Source organism: Mytilus edulis, chromosome 4 (assembly GCF_963676685.1).
Source record: "Mytilus edulis chromosome 4, xbMytEdul2.2, whole genome shotgun sequence".
NCBI classification, from domain to species: Eukaryota; Metazoa; Mollusca; class Bivalvia; order Mytilida; family Mytilidae; genus Mytilus; species Mytilus edulis.
The window spans coordinates 14,430,042-14,445,080 of record NC_092347.1 but is presented as its reverse complement, the minus strand read 5'-3'; the positions used below and the strand labels follow the sequence as shown (position 1 = coordinate 14,445,080).

At 33.8% G+C, this 15,039-nt stretch overlaps 1 protein-coding gene across 6 annotated transcripts in view; it reads left to right on the top strand.

The window, feature by feature from the left end:
* The window catches only part of LOC139519034 (multiple C2 and transmembrane domain-containing protein 1-like), a 98,342-nt gene that overhangs the window by 13,834 nt on the left and 69,469 nt on the right, over positions 1 to 15,039 (top strand). The window contains exon 1 of one of the 6 annotated variants that reach the window (XM_071310787.1): positions 14,263 to 14,370. The exons of the other annotated variants lie outside the window; for them this stretch is intronic. Within the exon in view, the coding sequence (XP_071166888.1) occupies positions 14,319 to 14,370 (52 nt within the window). The 5' untranslated portion in view covers positions 14,263 to 14,318. Of the gene's footprint in view, positions 1 to 14,262; positions 14,371 to 15,039 lie in introns of those variants that run through there. 6 annotated transcript variants of the gene reach the window in all.

Below are 15,039 nucleotides of genomic sequence, written 5' to 3'. Positions count from 1 at the left end.
CAAGGTCTACATATACATTGTATACATGTCGGGTAGGGTTCACCTCACCTTGATCTCATTTTAAGGATATCTCGATACAATAAACAGTATGTGAATTATATTTGGTGTATGAAATAATAGATGGACTGGCAGATTTAATCTGACTTGAAGGCAATGATTCAGAGAGTAAGTATAGTGGACATTAAAAAAAAATAATTCACAAATTCATCATTTATATGTGTTTCTGTTCTAACATATACAACAGACAAATAAAAATTGTAGGATATCATCTTGCATCATCTTAGTGTTCAGACTGATCTTTGTAGCAACATATTTATGCTCTTTATTTGAAGTTTTCAAATCTGGGTACCTGTACTTTTGACTGATAATTAATGATGAGGTATAATGCCAAAAAGCACATTGAAAGTAGAATGTTTTGTATGTTTAAAGTCCCAAAATGGTCTTTAGTAAGATCACTATCAGACACAGAAATCACAAGACAGAGGAGGGAAACACAAATCTTTAAAGTTTTTGAATTTGAATGATGTACATTACCTCTTACTTTTCAAGCATCTAGCACAAAAAATGAACCCATTAATATCATATGAGAATTGTATTCATTTGAAGTAAAGAAAAAAGATCATTAAGATAGGACAGCAATTCAATATCCATTTTGTTGTGATATAAGTTGTGAATATTACAGAACAAAATTGTTTAATGTCTCCAGGGTACTACTGACATTAGAATCCAATCTACAGTCATCAGTATAGTCATATTTAGGTATATATCAGTTAAGTATTCAGTATTTTACTGTGGCCTATAATGACATCAGAGTTGTGTAAAAATTGTTAAAGATCAAACATTTTTAAAGCATTTTTATATGGTTGGTTGAATTAAATAATGCTTTATACTGCAGATAAAAATGGTGATGATTCAATTTTTGATAATAAAATACATAAATAAAGGTTGTCAGATGTTAACTTTGATGTAAATGTCCTAGATAGAATCTGTTCAAATTCCTTTTCTGTAAGATAAATTGTCCATATAGAAAATAAAATAGTATGTACTGAAAGGGGGAGGGGATAAAAAATAAGTTGAAGATGGGCCGGTATGAAACATGGGTTGAAGATAGATGAACACCAAAATGATTTTCAAATACAGAACAAATATCAAAAATGAAAAGACAAATACCTATATACATGTATTACTTAATAGGAGACAAAAGATTGGACGAGATGAACCAAACCAAAAAAATGCTTTTTGAGCTCTGGTGCCTGCCTCATTAGTGCTTCTTCTACAAGTAGTATTTTTTTCAATTTTATATGAAGAATACTCATGTGGGGCATTCAGATATTCCAATACTTGCTTTATGAGGTGAAAAACAGCATAATTTAAGGACAAAAAAGAACAAAAAACAAATAGTAACACAGCAACAAACAACAACCACTGAATTACAGGCTCCTGACATTGGACAGGCACATATGTATAGAATGTGGCGGGTTAAACATGTTAGTAGAATCCAAACCCGTCCCTAACCTGAGACAGTTATGTAACATAAGAACATTTCAGTTATTAATCAGGTTAATCATGTTAATGCTGACTTTGATGATTTCATTAGACTGAGATCATTTGCAGCCAATTTCTGAAATGGAAAACAACAAACTATTAATTTCCTGATATCTATACTGGGACAGAACTTTGTTTAATGAAACAAGTCTATAGAGAATTTTGAAAAGAGGACACTGAAATTAAATGTATTGTTTTACATTAGGAAAACACGTTGTTGATTATTATCTTAGAAACATGGTTAATATGACATCATATTAGTTCTAAAAGCTGTAAATAAGTGAACAGATATACTTATTTTCAATTATTAAACCAAATTTTATGAATAATTAGTCAAACGAAGCTACATTATGATATCTCCCATATTTGTCATATTTCATCATTTTTGTGAAGTTAGTATTCATGTTGTTTAGCCTTCATCCTATTGTTATATGAACTAAGGTAAGTTGAAAATATTCTAATTTTCTGGTTCTGTTGTCACATGTTGTTGGTTGGTATGGTCTATTATTCTGTTTCTGTTGTCGCATGTTGTTGGTTGGTATGGTAAACTGTACTGTGTTCTATATCTGTTGTCACATGTTGTTGGTTTGTGTGGTCTTTTGTTCTGTTTTTGTTGTAGGTTGGTATGGTAACCTGTACTGTGTTCTGTAACTGTTGTCATATGTTGTTGGTTGGTGTGGTCAATTGTTCTGTTTCTGTTGTCATGTGTTGTTGGTTGGTGTGATCTTATGTACTGTGTTCTGTTTCTGTTGTCATGTGTTGTTGGTTGGTATGGTCTATTGTTCCATTTCTGTTGTCATGTGTTGTTGGTTGGTATGGTCTATTGTTCCATTTCTGTTGTCATGTGTTGTTGGTTGGTATGGTTAATTGTACTGTGTTCTGTTTCTGTTGTCACATGTTGTTGGTTGGTGTGGTCTATTGTTCCATTTCTGTTGTCACATGTTGTTGGTTGGTATGGTCAACTGTACTGTGTTCTGTATCTGTTGTCACATGTTGTTGGTTGGTGTGGTCAATTGTTCTGTTTCTGTTGTCATGTGTTGTTAGTTGGTATGATCAACTGTATTGTGTTCTGTATCTGTTGTCACATGTTGTTGGTTGGTGTGGTCAATTGTTCTGTTTCTGTTGTCATGTGTTGTTGGTTGGTATGGTCAATTGTACTGTGTTCTGTATCTGTTGTCACGTGTTGTTGGTTGGTGTGATCAATTGTTCTGTTTCTGTTGTCATGTGTTGTTGGTTGGTATGGTCAACTGTACTGTGTTCTGTATCTGTTGTCACATGTTGTTGGTTGGTGTGGTCTATTGTTCCGTTTCTGTTGTTGGTTGGTATGGTAAACTGTACTGTGTTCTGTTTCTGTTGTCATGTGTTGTTGGTTGGTATGGTCAACTGTTCTGTGTTCTTTTTTCTGTTATGTGTTGTTGGTTTGTGTGGTCTTTTGTTCTGTTTTTGTTGTAGGTTGGTATGGTAACCTGTACTGTGTTCTGTAACTGTTGTCATATGTTGTTGGTTGGTGTGGTCAATTGTTCTGTTTCTGTTGTCATGTGTTGTTGGTTTGTGTGGTCTTTTGTTCTGTTTTTGTTGTAGGTTGGTATGGTAACCTGTACTGTGTTCTGTAACTGTTGTCATATGTTGTTGGTTGGTGTGGTCAATTGTTCTGTTTCTGTTGTCATGTGTTGTTGGTTGGTGTGATCTTATGTACTGTGTTCTGTTTCTGTTGTCATGTGTTGTTGGTTGGTATGGTCTATTGTTCCATTTCTGTTGTCATGTGTTGTTGGTTGGTATGGTCTATTGTTCCATTTCTGTTGTCATGTGTTGTTGGTTGGTATGGTTAATTGTACTGTGTTCTGTTTCTGTTGTCACATGTTGTTGGTTGGTGTGGTCTATTGTTCCATTTCTGTTGTCACATGTTGTTGGTTGGTATGGTCAACTGTACTGTGTTCTGTATCTGTTGTCACATGTTGTTGGTTGGTGTGGTCAATTGTTCTGTTTCTGTTGTCATGTGTTGTTAGTTGGTATGATCAACTGTATTGTGTTCTGTATCTGTTGTCACATGTTGTTGGTTGGTGTGGTCAATTGTTCTGTTTCTGTTGTCATGTGTTGTTGGTTGGTATGGTCAATTGTACTGTGTTCTGTATCTGTTGTCACGTGTTGTTGGTTGGTGTGATCAATTGTTCTGTTTCTGTTGTCATGTGTTGTTGGTTGGTATGGTCAACTGTACTGTGTTCTGTATCTGTTGTCACATGTTGTTGGTTGGTGTGGTCTATTGTTCCGTTTCTGTTGTTGGTTGGTATGGTAAACTGTACTGTGTTCTGTTTCTGTTGTCATGTGTTGTTGGTTGGTATGGTCAACTGTTCTGTGTTCTTTTTTCTGTTATGTGTTGTTGGTTGGTGTGGTCTATTGTTCCTTTTCTGTTGTCATGTGTTGTTGGTGGGTATGATCAACTGTATCTATTGTCAGATGTTGTTGGTTGGTGTGGTCTATTGTTCTGTTTCTGTTGTTGGTTGGTATGGTAAACTGTACTGTGTTCTGTTTCTGTTGTCATGTGTTGTTGGTTGGTATAATCAACTGTACTGTGTTCTGTTTCTGTTGTCATGTGTTGTTGGTTGGTGCGGTCTATTGGTCTGTCATGTGTTGTTGGTTAGTGTGGTCAACTGTACTGTTTCTGTTGTCATGTGTTGTTGGTTGATGTGGTCGTTTGTTCTGTTTATGTTGTCATGTGTTGTTTGTTGGTGTGGTCTATTGTTCCATTTCTGTTGTCATGTGTTGATGGTGGGTATGATCAACTGTATCTATTGTCAGATGTTGTTGGTTGGTGTGGTCTATTGTTCTATTTCTGTTGTTGGTTGGTATGGTAAACTGTACTGTGTTCTGTTTCTGTTGTCATGTGTTGTTGGTTGGTGCGGTCTATTGGTCTGTCATGTGTTGTTGGTTAGTGTGGTCAACTGTACTGTTTCTGTTGTCATGTGTTGTTGGTTGGTGTGGTCGTTTGTTCTGTTTATGTTGTCATGTGTTGTTTGTTGGTGTGGTCTATTGTTCCATTTCTGTTCTCATGTGTTGATGGTGGGTATGGTCAACAGTACTGTGTTCTGTATCTGTTGTCATGTGTTGTTGGTTGATGTGGTCTTTTGTTCAGTTTCTGTTGTCATGCGTTGTTGGTTGGTATGGTCAATTGTACTGTGTTCTGTTTCTGTTGTCATGTGTTGTTGGTTGGTGTGGTCTATTGTTCAATTTCTGTTGTCATGTGTTGTTGGTGGGTATGGTCAACTGTACTGTGTTCTGTATCTGTTGTCATGTGTTGTTGAATGATGTGGTCTTTCGTTCTGTTTCTGTTGTCAAGCGTTGTTGGTTGGTATGGTCAATTGTACTGTGTTCTGTTTCTGTTGTCATGTGTTGTTGGTTGGTGTGGTCTATTGTTCCATTTCTGTTGTCATGTGTTGTTGGTGGGTATGGTCAACTGTACTGTGTTCTGTATTTGTTGTCATGTGTTGTTGGTTGGTATGGTCAATTGTAAGGTGTTCTGATTCTGTTGTCATGTGTTGTTGGTTGGTGGTCTTTTGTTCTGTTTCTGTTGTCATGTGTTGTTGGTTGGTATGGTCAATTGTACGGTGTTCTGTAACTGTTGTCATGATTGTGTTGTTGGTTGGTTTGGTGGTGTGTTCTGTTTCTGTTGTTTGTTCTGTTTCTGTTGTCATGTGTTGTTGGTTGGTGTGGTATATTGTTCCATTTCTGTTGTCATGTGTTGTTGGTTGTTGTGGTATATTGTTCCATTTCTCTTGTCACATGTTGTTGGTTGGTATGGTCAGTTGTACTGTGTTCTGTATCTGTTTTCACATGTTGTTGGTTGGTGGGGTCTATTGTTCCGTTTCTGTGGTCACATGTTGTTGGTTGGTATGTTCAACTGTACTGTGTTCTGTATCTGGTGTCACATGTTGTTGGTTGGTGTGGTCTATTGTTCTGTTTCTGTTGTCATGTGTTGTTGGCTGGTATGGTCAATTGTACTGTGTTCTGTTTCTGTTGTCATGTGTTGTTGGTTGGTGTGGTCTATTGTTCCGTTTCTGTTGTCATGTGTTGTTGGTTGGTATGGTCAATTGTACTGTGTTCTGTATCTTGTCATGTGTTGTTGGTTGGTGTGGTCTATTGTTCTGTTTCTGTTGTCATGTGTTGTTGGTTGGTGTTGTCTGTTGTTCTATTTCTGTTGTCATGTGTTGTAGGTTGGTGTGGTCTAATGTACGTGTTCTGTATCTGTTGTCACATGTTGTTGGTTGGTGTGGTCTATTGTTCTGTTTCTGTTGTCATGTGTTGTTGGTTGGTGTGGTCTATTGGTCTGTATCTGTTGTCACATGTTGTTGGTTGGTATGGTCAATTGTACTGTGTTCTGTATCTGTTGTCATGTGTTGTTGGTTGGTGTGGTCTTTTGTTCTGTTTCTGTTGTTATGTGTTGTTGGTTGGTGTGGTCTATGGACACTACCTGCTTTCAGGTGTTGTTGATTTATGTTTTATATCTGTTGTCACTGTGTAATCTAATAGTTTCAACAGTTATTATAGAAGAATCATCAGTTATATAAATATTTAATGTACAGTGTAAACTAATAGTTCTGTTTATTTAATTGAATTCATGTCAGCATCAGTTTATATTGAACATTGTAATTGGATATGCAGAAGCTATTTATACTGGTTAGTAAAAACCTGAAGTCTGAAACAAAATTACATCAGACAATTAATTGGAAAATTGTCATTTAAGTCAGAAATGCATACCCATTGGCATCATTTGATCCACTTGAGAACACAATTATAAACTAATTAACCGTTTAAATCAATATACTTTCTAACACTCTGTCTTTAGTATAAGACTATAGTCAATATAGTTTGAAGTGAAAAGACATAAAACTTATATTTCAATAACATCCAATATAAAAAAAACTCTGGTTCTCAGCCGAGCCACTTTCATATAATATAACATTATGCATCCTGAACCTTCCCTCAGAAAAAAATAAAAATAACATCAAACTAGTATCTCAATTGTTTGTAAAACAATTGAAAGGTCTTTCCTATAAAATTGATGTTTTCGTAATGTACTTTGTACGACCTTTCGTTTTATGTACGACAAGCATGCCTTCTGAAACTTTTCTCTTTTAACACTTAATGACCTAATCCGGCTACATTTTTGAGATCGGAAGTATGATATATGTAACATAGAGTAGATTAGCTTTCATTTGATATGCGACAACGCCTTGTTCTAGAAAGTTTGATTTTTGCACTTAATAACCCTATCCAACTAATTTTTGGAGGTCGGGAATTTGATATTTCAAATGTACACATCATGACCTTTCATTTGATATACAACAACCCTATCTTAAAAGAAAATTTATTTTTTGCACTCAATAACCCCATCCAACCCATTTTTGGGAGATGTCAATTTGAAATTTGAAATGTACGCTTTATGTTCTTTCATTTGATATGTGACAACCTTACCATCTGAGAAATTTGAATGTTTGCACTAAATGACCCCACCCGTCCCCCTGGGATGAAAAGGGGGTTTAAAATTTTCATTTTTAAGTAAACTTTATTAAGACCTTCAATTTGATATATCAGATGACCCCATTTGACAAAGTGCAAATAATGATGCAATATCAACTATATAAATAGAAGTTATGAAACTTACAAAGTCAATACAAAACTTGAAAATTTCAAATTAAATTTTTGGCGTTATTTTCCATGGAATGTTTTTGGTATTTGGGGAAACATATAACTATATTAACCTCTTCAATTTCTAAAACATTTTAAGTGGTAAGCTCTTGTTGATTCAGAAATACATGCCTCCGCTCGCAAAACTTTAAACTGCATTATCTCTTAAATGACAATAGATATCTCAAATCTGTTAAATGATAAATGATCTACAGTTGAAGGACAACATTATAGAAAAAGAATTGGGACAATTTCAAAGTTCACCAAGGTCACAATTAATCATCAAATATATGATGCAATACTAAACTTAAGAACCGGAAGTCGTAGAGACATGGGACTATCACCATTCAACTCAGGACCACTTAACCTTTCAACTATCACAAGGTCAAGGTCATTATATACTGTGAAGGTCAAGGTGAAATTTCATCATGACCTGACATTGACCTCAAATTGAAGGTCTTGAATTACTGATCATCTTTGCAGTTTATAGTAGGTTGATATCTGTTACATTTAAAAAGATATACACACAATACTATACTTTTAAGAATCATCCCGTTGTAACTTTTGAACAGACGGTCAAACATTTTTGGGCTTATTGTATAAAATGTAGAGCTCGTCGAGAAGAACATTTTATGCGCTGTATGTATGCAGCAAAGTCTTATCGTTTTCCTAATATGTAAGCTTGAAGTTGCAGCGTAATTTTTTTTTTGCACTCGGTGACCTTTGACCTTGGGTGCATATTAAAGGTCATATGAATTTAAGATTATTGGTGAAGGTTCCAAGTCTCTATGACTTCTGGTTCTCGAAATAGAACTTTTCAAAAAATATTTATAATTTTTAAAGGAAAATAACTCCTTATAAGGCTTAGTACCAAATTAATTGTTTATGTTTATAAACATTGCCATCTGTTCTTGTATATGCTGCCATTTTCAAATCGATTCTATCTTTAATACTTTTAAAGAAAAATACAAATAAAAGAAATAGCTTCAAGGGGACATAACTCTCAAAGGGGATGATGAAATCCTATGCAGCCTCATATGGTAATACATCATGATAATATCTACCTATTGTTTAAATAAGGTCATGATATCTTTTAAAACATTTAAGGGGTGGCATGTTGAAAAAAAATCAATAAAAGGGAGATAACTTCTAAAGGGGATGATGAAATCCTACAAAAGTTCATCTGGTAAAAGTTCATGATGAGGTCTATCGATGGTTCAAATTTGGTATTGATAACTCAAATAGAAGCGGTAGGAGGGCGTGCCAAACAAATGCTGGAAGGAAAAAAAAAAGAAAAAAAAACATTAGAAAAACAACTAGTATCTCAATTGTTTGTAAAACAATTGAAAGGTCTTTCCTGTAAAAGTGATGTTTTCGTAATGTACTTTGTATGACCTTTCGTTTGATATACGACAAGCATACCTTCTGAAACTTTTCGCTTTTTACACTTAATGACCTCATCCGCCTACATTTTTGAGACCGGAAGTATGATATATGTAACACAGGGTAGATGAGCTTTCATTTGATATGCGACAACGCCATGTTTTAGAAAGTTTGATTTTTGCACTTAATAACCCAATCCAACTAATTTTTGGAGGTCGGGAATTTGATATTTCAAATGTACACATCACGACCTTTCATTTGATATACAACAACCCTATCGTAAAAGAAAATTTATTTTTTGCACTCAATGACCCCATCCAACCAATTTTTGGGGAACGTCAATTTGAAAATTTTAAATGTACGCTTTATGTTCTTTCATTTGATATGCGACAACCTTACCATCTGAGAAATTTGAATGTTTGCACTAAATGACCCCACCCGTCCACCTGGGATGAAAAAGGTTTAAATTTTTCATTTTTAAGTAGAATTTATTGAGACCTACAATTTGATAAATCAGATGACCCCATTTGACAAAGTGCCAAAAATGATGCAATATCAGGGCCGTAACTACATTGAGGCAAATGAGGCAAATGCCTCATGCTGGAAATTTCAAAAAAAAAATGAAAAAAAGATTGTCTTTATATCAAATTGTTTTCACGGAGAGTGTCTTGCAAGAAGCCAGTTCTCTTCACTCCTTGATGTCGCCCCTGCATTTTTTTCGTGATCTATGTTTCTATTTTACTTTTGGTTTTCGGAGTTGATGGTCTATTGTTTGTACTTCTGTGTCTCGGGTTTGTCTTTTATTGTCCTACTTTATGACTATAGTCTGAGTGTTGTTTTTCATTTGTAAACGTGTGCAATGTTGCATGTCAACCGATGTCCAGATATTGTGCGGGAAAATATTTAATAATATGCTCTCGTTTTTTATATTAATTATACCGTTGGTTTTCTCGTTTGAATGGTTTTACCATAGTAATTTTGGGGTCCTTTATAGCCTTTTGTTCGGTGTGAGCCAAGGCTCCGTGTTGAAGGCCGTACATTGACTTATAATTACATAAGATGTATGTTTCATTATAATACGTTATTCTGATTGGCTAACTGCACATCACGTGCTATTCCTGAAACAATTGTATTAGACAATAACATTTATCATTCATGATGACACGAGGTCCGACAATAAAGTGCACAGGTAAATTAAATGAAAACTTGATAAAAATCGTGTTTTCATGATTCTAGCTAAAAAAATGTAATTATAAGTATTGAATGCTTCTTTTTGTAACTTTATAGGGTTGTAAAAGCGTTGACCGTGCGCACATTTTTAGTATGAAGCGCTTCCGCGCTTCATACAAAATGTACTTCGGTCAACGCTTTTACACCCCAATAAATTTACAAAAAGCAGCATTCAATTCTTAAATAATGGTTTACTTTTATAAATTGTTATTTGGATGGAGAGTTGTCTCATTGGCACTCACACCACATCTTCCTATATCTATCTACGATACTATACTGGACACGGGAAAAAATGTCGTTTCTGCATAGATAATTGAACTTGATATCAAAGAATACGAATATTTTTTTGTCTTTTATTCCATTGATTAAGATATTCAATTTTCTATATTAATAATATGCATATCTATCACTTTTGTGCATGTCTCACCTAGTTTCGAGTGATTTAAACGACTCAGAGAAAATACCGGCAATTTTTCTTAATATGGATTGTAAAATTGGGTATTTTCTCTGAGTCGTTTAAATCACTCGAAACTAGCTATATATAGGTGAGACATGCACAGAAGTGATAGATATGTATTATAGATATAGAAAATTTACTATCTTAATCAACAACAAAAAAATAAAAATAAAATATCTGTATCATATACCCAAGCTCCTGTGGATAAAACTACATAGCTGACATGGTTTAAATTAAAGAAAGACCATCAATTTCCCGGTATCAAATCATTTGAAAAAAAAACAATGAATTGCCATATAACCTTTTACATTGAAGGATTAAACTTGCATTAAGTCGTGTTTAGACAGAAAATAAAGGAATATGGAGTAAACGTGCACGGGACCTAATCGCACACAAAGTCAATGCATAGAAAAAATACAAATGATCAATGGTCAAAGTTTTTATTCCTATTCTTCATCTTGATAGTTGCTGGAGTGTTTTGGACTTAAATAATCATCAATACCGTAAAAGAAGGTCAAGATGGTCCCTAGTGTAGACTTAAGCAGTACTAGTACTTAAAGTATAATACTGCACTGTCACTATATTTAAATCTAGTCATAAAAAATCACCAAAGTCAGCACAATACAAGACAAGAGCAGACAGACAGACCCGGTATTAATGATTAGGAGAAATGCGATTTTTACTTTATCCTATATATCGGCACTTGTGCATATCGGTCTTTTAATGTTGCCCCTAAAACCTAAAAGTCTTAAATTACAATAAATCTATGTTTTTGCTTTGAGACCAGAATATTGTCGAAAAAATAGCTATAAACGATTATTTGCGTTTCAATGTAAGAAAGAGTCCGTGGAACGCTCAGAATGCAGGATTTTGCGTTTTTTTTCTCAGAGCTTCTGTGGGCCTTGAGCGGCCCCAGATAGTGTTTTGCCTCACTATTAAAAGAGGCTAGTTACGGCCCTGAATATCAACGATATAAATAGAAGTTATGAAACTTACAAAGTCAATGCAAAACATGAAAATTTCAAAATGATTTTTTGGTGTTTTTTTTCAATGGAATGTTTTTGGTATTTGGTCAAACATGTAACTATGTCAACTTCTTCAATTTCTAAAACATTTTAAGTGGTAAGTTCTTGTTGATTCAGAAATACATGCCTCCGCTCGCAAAACTTCAACCTGCATTATCTCTAAAACGACAATAGATATCTCAAATCTGTAAAATGATAAATAATCTACAGTTGAAGGACAACATTATAGAAAAAGAATTGGGATAATTTCAAAGTTCACCAAGGTCACAATTAATCATCAAATATATGATGCAATACTAAACTTAAGAACCGGAAGTCGTAGAGACATGGGACTAGCACCATTCAACTCAGGACCACTTAACCTTTCAACTATCACAAGGTCAAGGTCATTGTATACTGTGAAGGTCAAGGTGAAATTTCATCATGACCTGACATTGACCTCAAATTGAAGGTCTTGAATTACTGATCATCTTTGCCTTTTATAGTAGGTTGATATCTTTTAGATTTAAAAAGATATTCACACAATACTATACTTTTAAGAATCATCCCGTTGTAACTTTTGAACAGACGGTCGGACATTTTTGGGCTTATTGTATAAAATGTAGATCTTGTCGAGAAGAATATTTTATACGCTGTATGTATGCAGCAAAGTCTTATCGTTTTCCTAATATATAAGCTTGAAATTGCAGCGTAATTTTTTTTTTGCACTCGGTGACCTTTGACCTTGGATGCATATTAAAGGTCATATGAATTTAAGATTATTGGTGAAGGTTACAAGTCTCTATGACTTCCGGTTCTCGAATATAAATTTTTGAAAAATATTTTTAATTTTTAAAGGGAAATAACTCCTTATAAAGGTTAAAAACAAATTAATTGTTTATGTTTATAAACATTGCCATCAGTTCTAATACATGCTGTCATTTTCAATTAAATTCTATCTCTAATACTTTTTGAAAAAAATGCAAATAAAAGAAATTGATTCAAGGGGATATAACTCTCAAAGTAGATGATGAAATCCTATGCAGCCTCATATGGTAATACATTATGATGAGATCTACCTATTGTCCAAATAAAGTCGTGATATCTTTTAACACATTTTGGGGGGACCATGTTGAAAAAAATCAATAAAAGGGAGATAACTTCTTAAGGGGAAGGTGAAATCCCATAAAAGTTCATCTGGTAAAAGTTCATGTTGAGGTCTATTGATGGTTTAATTTTGGTATTGATAACTCCAATAGAAGCGGAAGGAGGGCGAGCCAAACCAATGCTGGAAGAAAAAGAAAAAAAAACATTAGAAAAACAATAAGGTCTTTCCTCACGGAGAGGAAAGACCTTAATAAGGTCTTTCCTCGGGAAGAGGAAAGACCTTAATTAATGAGAAGTGCATCTTTTCCCATATTAAACTGATACCATATTACATCCATTTTATATAGGCTACTTTTTTGTCACACTATAAAATATAAATGTCAACCCAAATGAAGCTAAAGATTGTTTCCTGAATAGAAAACATGTTAATCTTATTTTTAAGTAATAATTGATTTATAATAAATCTTGAAATAGGAAGTAGTTTTAATGTCACTAGACATGAAGTCATTAATAATTTGAATTGAGATCAACATTCTGGTGCAGTAATTATGTTTTAGAAAAATAGTACAAAAATCAAAATCAATTATTATTTACCGGTAATGTTTATTTTATTCCTGTTTTATTTTAATGAAGTATTATGCTTTTAATGTTAAATCATATGAACACATTCAATAACGAATAGTCTATTGTCTACATATAATTACAAGTTGAAAAAAGTGCTGATTTTTTATGATTTTTTCTACTCTTTCTACTTAAACTGACACCATAAAGAGGCTTTTACATTTGTATCATTAAATTGATTATTCTGCCTCTTTGGGATGCACAAGTGGATTATTAGAATAGAACACACATAAAAACACCACTGCTCCTTGTTAGGGGAGGGTGCGCCTGCAATCAGGGTTTAATAACACGGCCATAATCTTTATGTGCCTGTCTCAAGTCAGCAGCCTGTAACACATTCTGTAAAAACTGGATCAAAATAACAATTCATAATCAGAGCCACTATTCTGTTTAAGTTTGAATTACATGTAAGTGTTACCTAATCTGGTGCTCTGTTGTGTAACTAAAGTATTTTTGTTACTGTTGTGACAGTTATAGAATTTAATGTCAGTATTCTGTAACATCATCAGCACACTCAATGTCATATCCCTGGTGGCAGAAGTTAATCAGCTAATCGTATCCATAAAACTGGTTCATTAATGAAAATTAATGTGATAATAAAAGTAAATTATCACCAATTACAATAAATGTACAGTCTCTGACCTAGGTTCAATGGTGTGGTATAGAAACAAATAATTCTAATCATAAAAGATGTAGGCAGATTTATAGAAAAATCTACTGTGAAATAGGTGATAATTTCTTATAGTGAGAACAGCCAGAAAGGTGTTAATACAAGTAGCAACAGAAATAATAATCATGAGTTTGACATATTGGAAAAATAATTTTCTGATGTGATTTATTCAACTTGTGACATAATTAGAAGGATGTTTTGTGATTAAATACTTTTTTCTTAAAACATATTGATTATAAACTTAAAACAAAATATAAACATTTGATTAATAATTGCTGTACTTTTAGAATAGTTCACTCTCCATTTCTTACTAATTAATAAAGGTTTTCAATCAGTAGAAAACCAAGTTCTATTTGTTTATCTTGGGAAATAGTCAGATTTCTTGAAAACTACTGGGAGATATCATACAATCAACGCTTAGTGACATAGAATTTAGATTGAGGTATTGAATGCATGGTGAAGAATTACAAACTGAAACATTGTGATCAGAATATTTAGATGGAAATTAAACAATTCTGTATATCTCATTATCAAACGAGGAACTGTTACCTGGTAAATACATGTTTGTGCTAGGATATATAGCTGTTGTATAGCATGTAAAACAGTGATTTAATTCAAAATGAGGAAAACATTGTTGAAATGTTTGAGTCTAGGAGCTGAAAATAGGGAAGGTAAATTTTTTGCATCTTTGCATGATACGTACAGATTCTGAGGTACTCACTGGTACTCACAGGTCAAAATAATTAAGAGACACAAGGGGTTAAATTTTCAACTAGCTTTGGGTACTCATATTATTTTTCAATAGCTGAAGATACAAATGGTAAAAAATCATTTGCCATGTATATATGATACACAAGGTAAAATTTGTTATCTATCTTGAAATCCACAAGGTTATATTATCAGTTTGCTTAGGGTGCTCAGAGTATTTTTGACCAGCTTTGAGTCTACAAGGTAGAATTGTGCAAATTTGTTGTCCAGCTTTGAGTCTACAGGGTAATATTATAAGTTTGCATAGGGTCTTCAAAGTAAATGTGTTGACCAAGGTTATATTGTCAGTTTGCTTAGGATGCCCAAAGTAAAATTGTTGACCAGTTTTGAGCTGAAGTTCACAAGGTAATATTGTCAATTTGCTTGGAGTAAACATACAGTAAAATAGTTGGGCCAGGTATGAATCCATTAGGTGAAATTGTCAGTTAGGTAAGGGTACACAATTAAAATTGTCTGCCACAGGCCATCTAATAACTTTTGCCTTAGAAGTTTAAACTGACAATAACTGCAGTTTTTCAACATCTTGCTGCAAATGTCAAATAGCTAGTCAACACAATAATCTACTTTCTGGG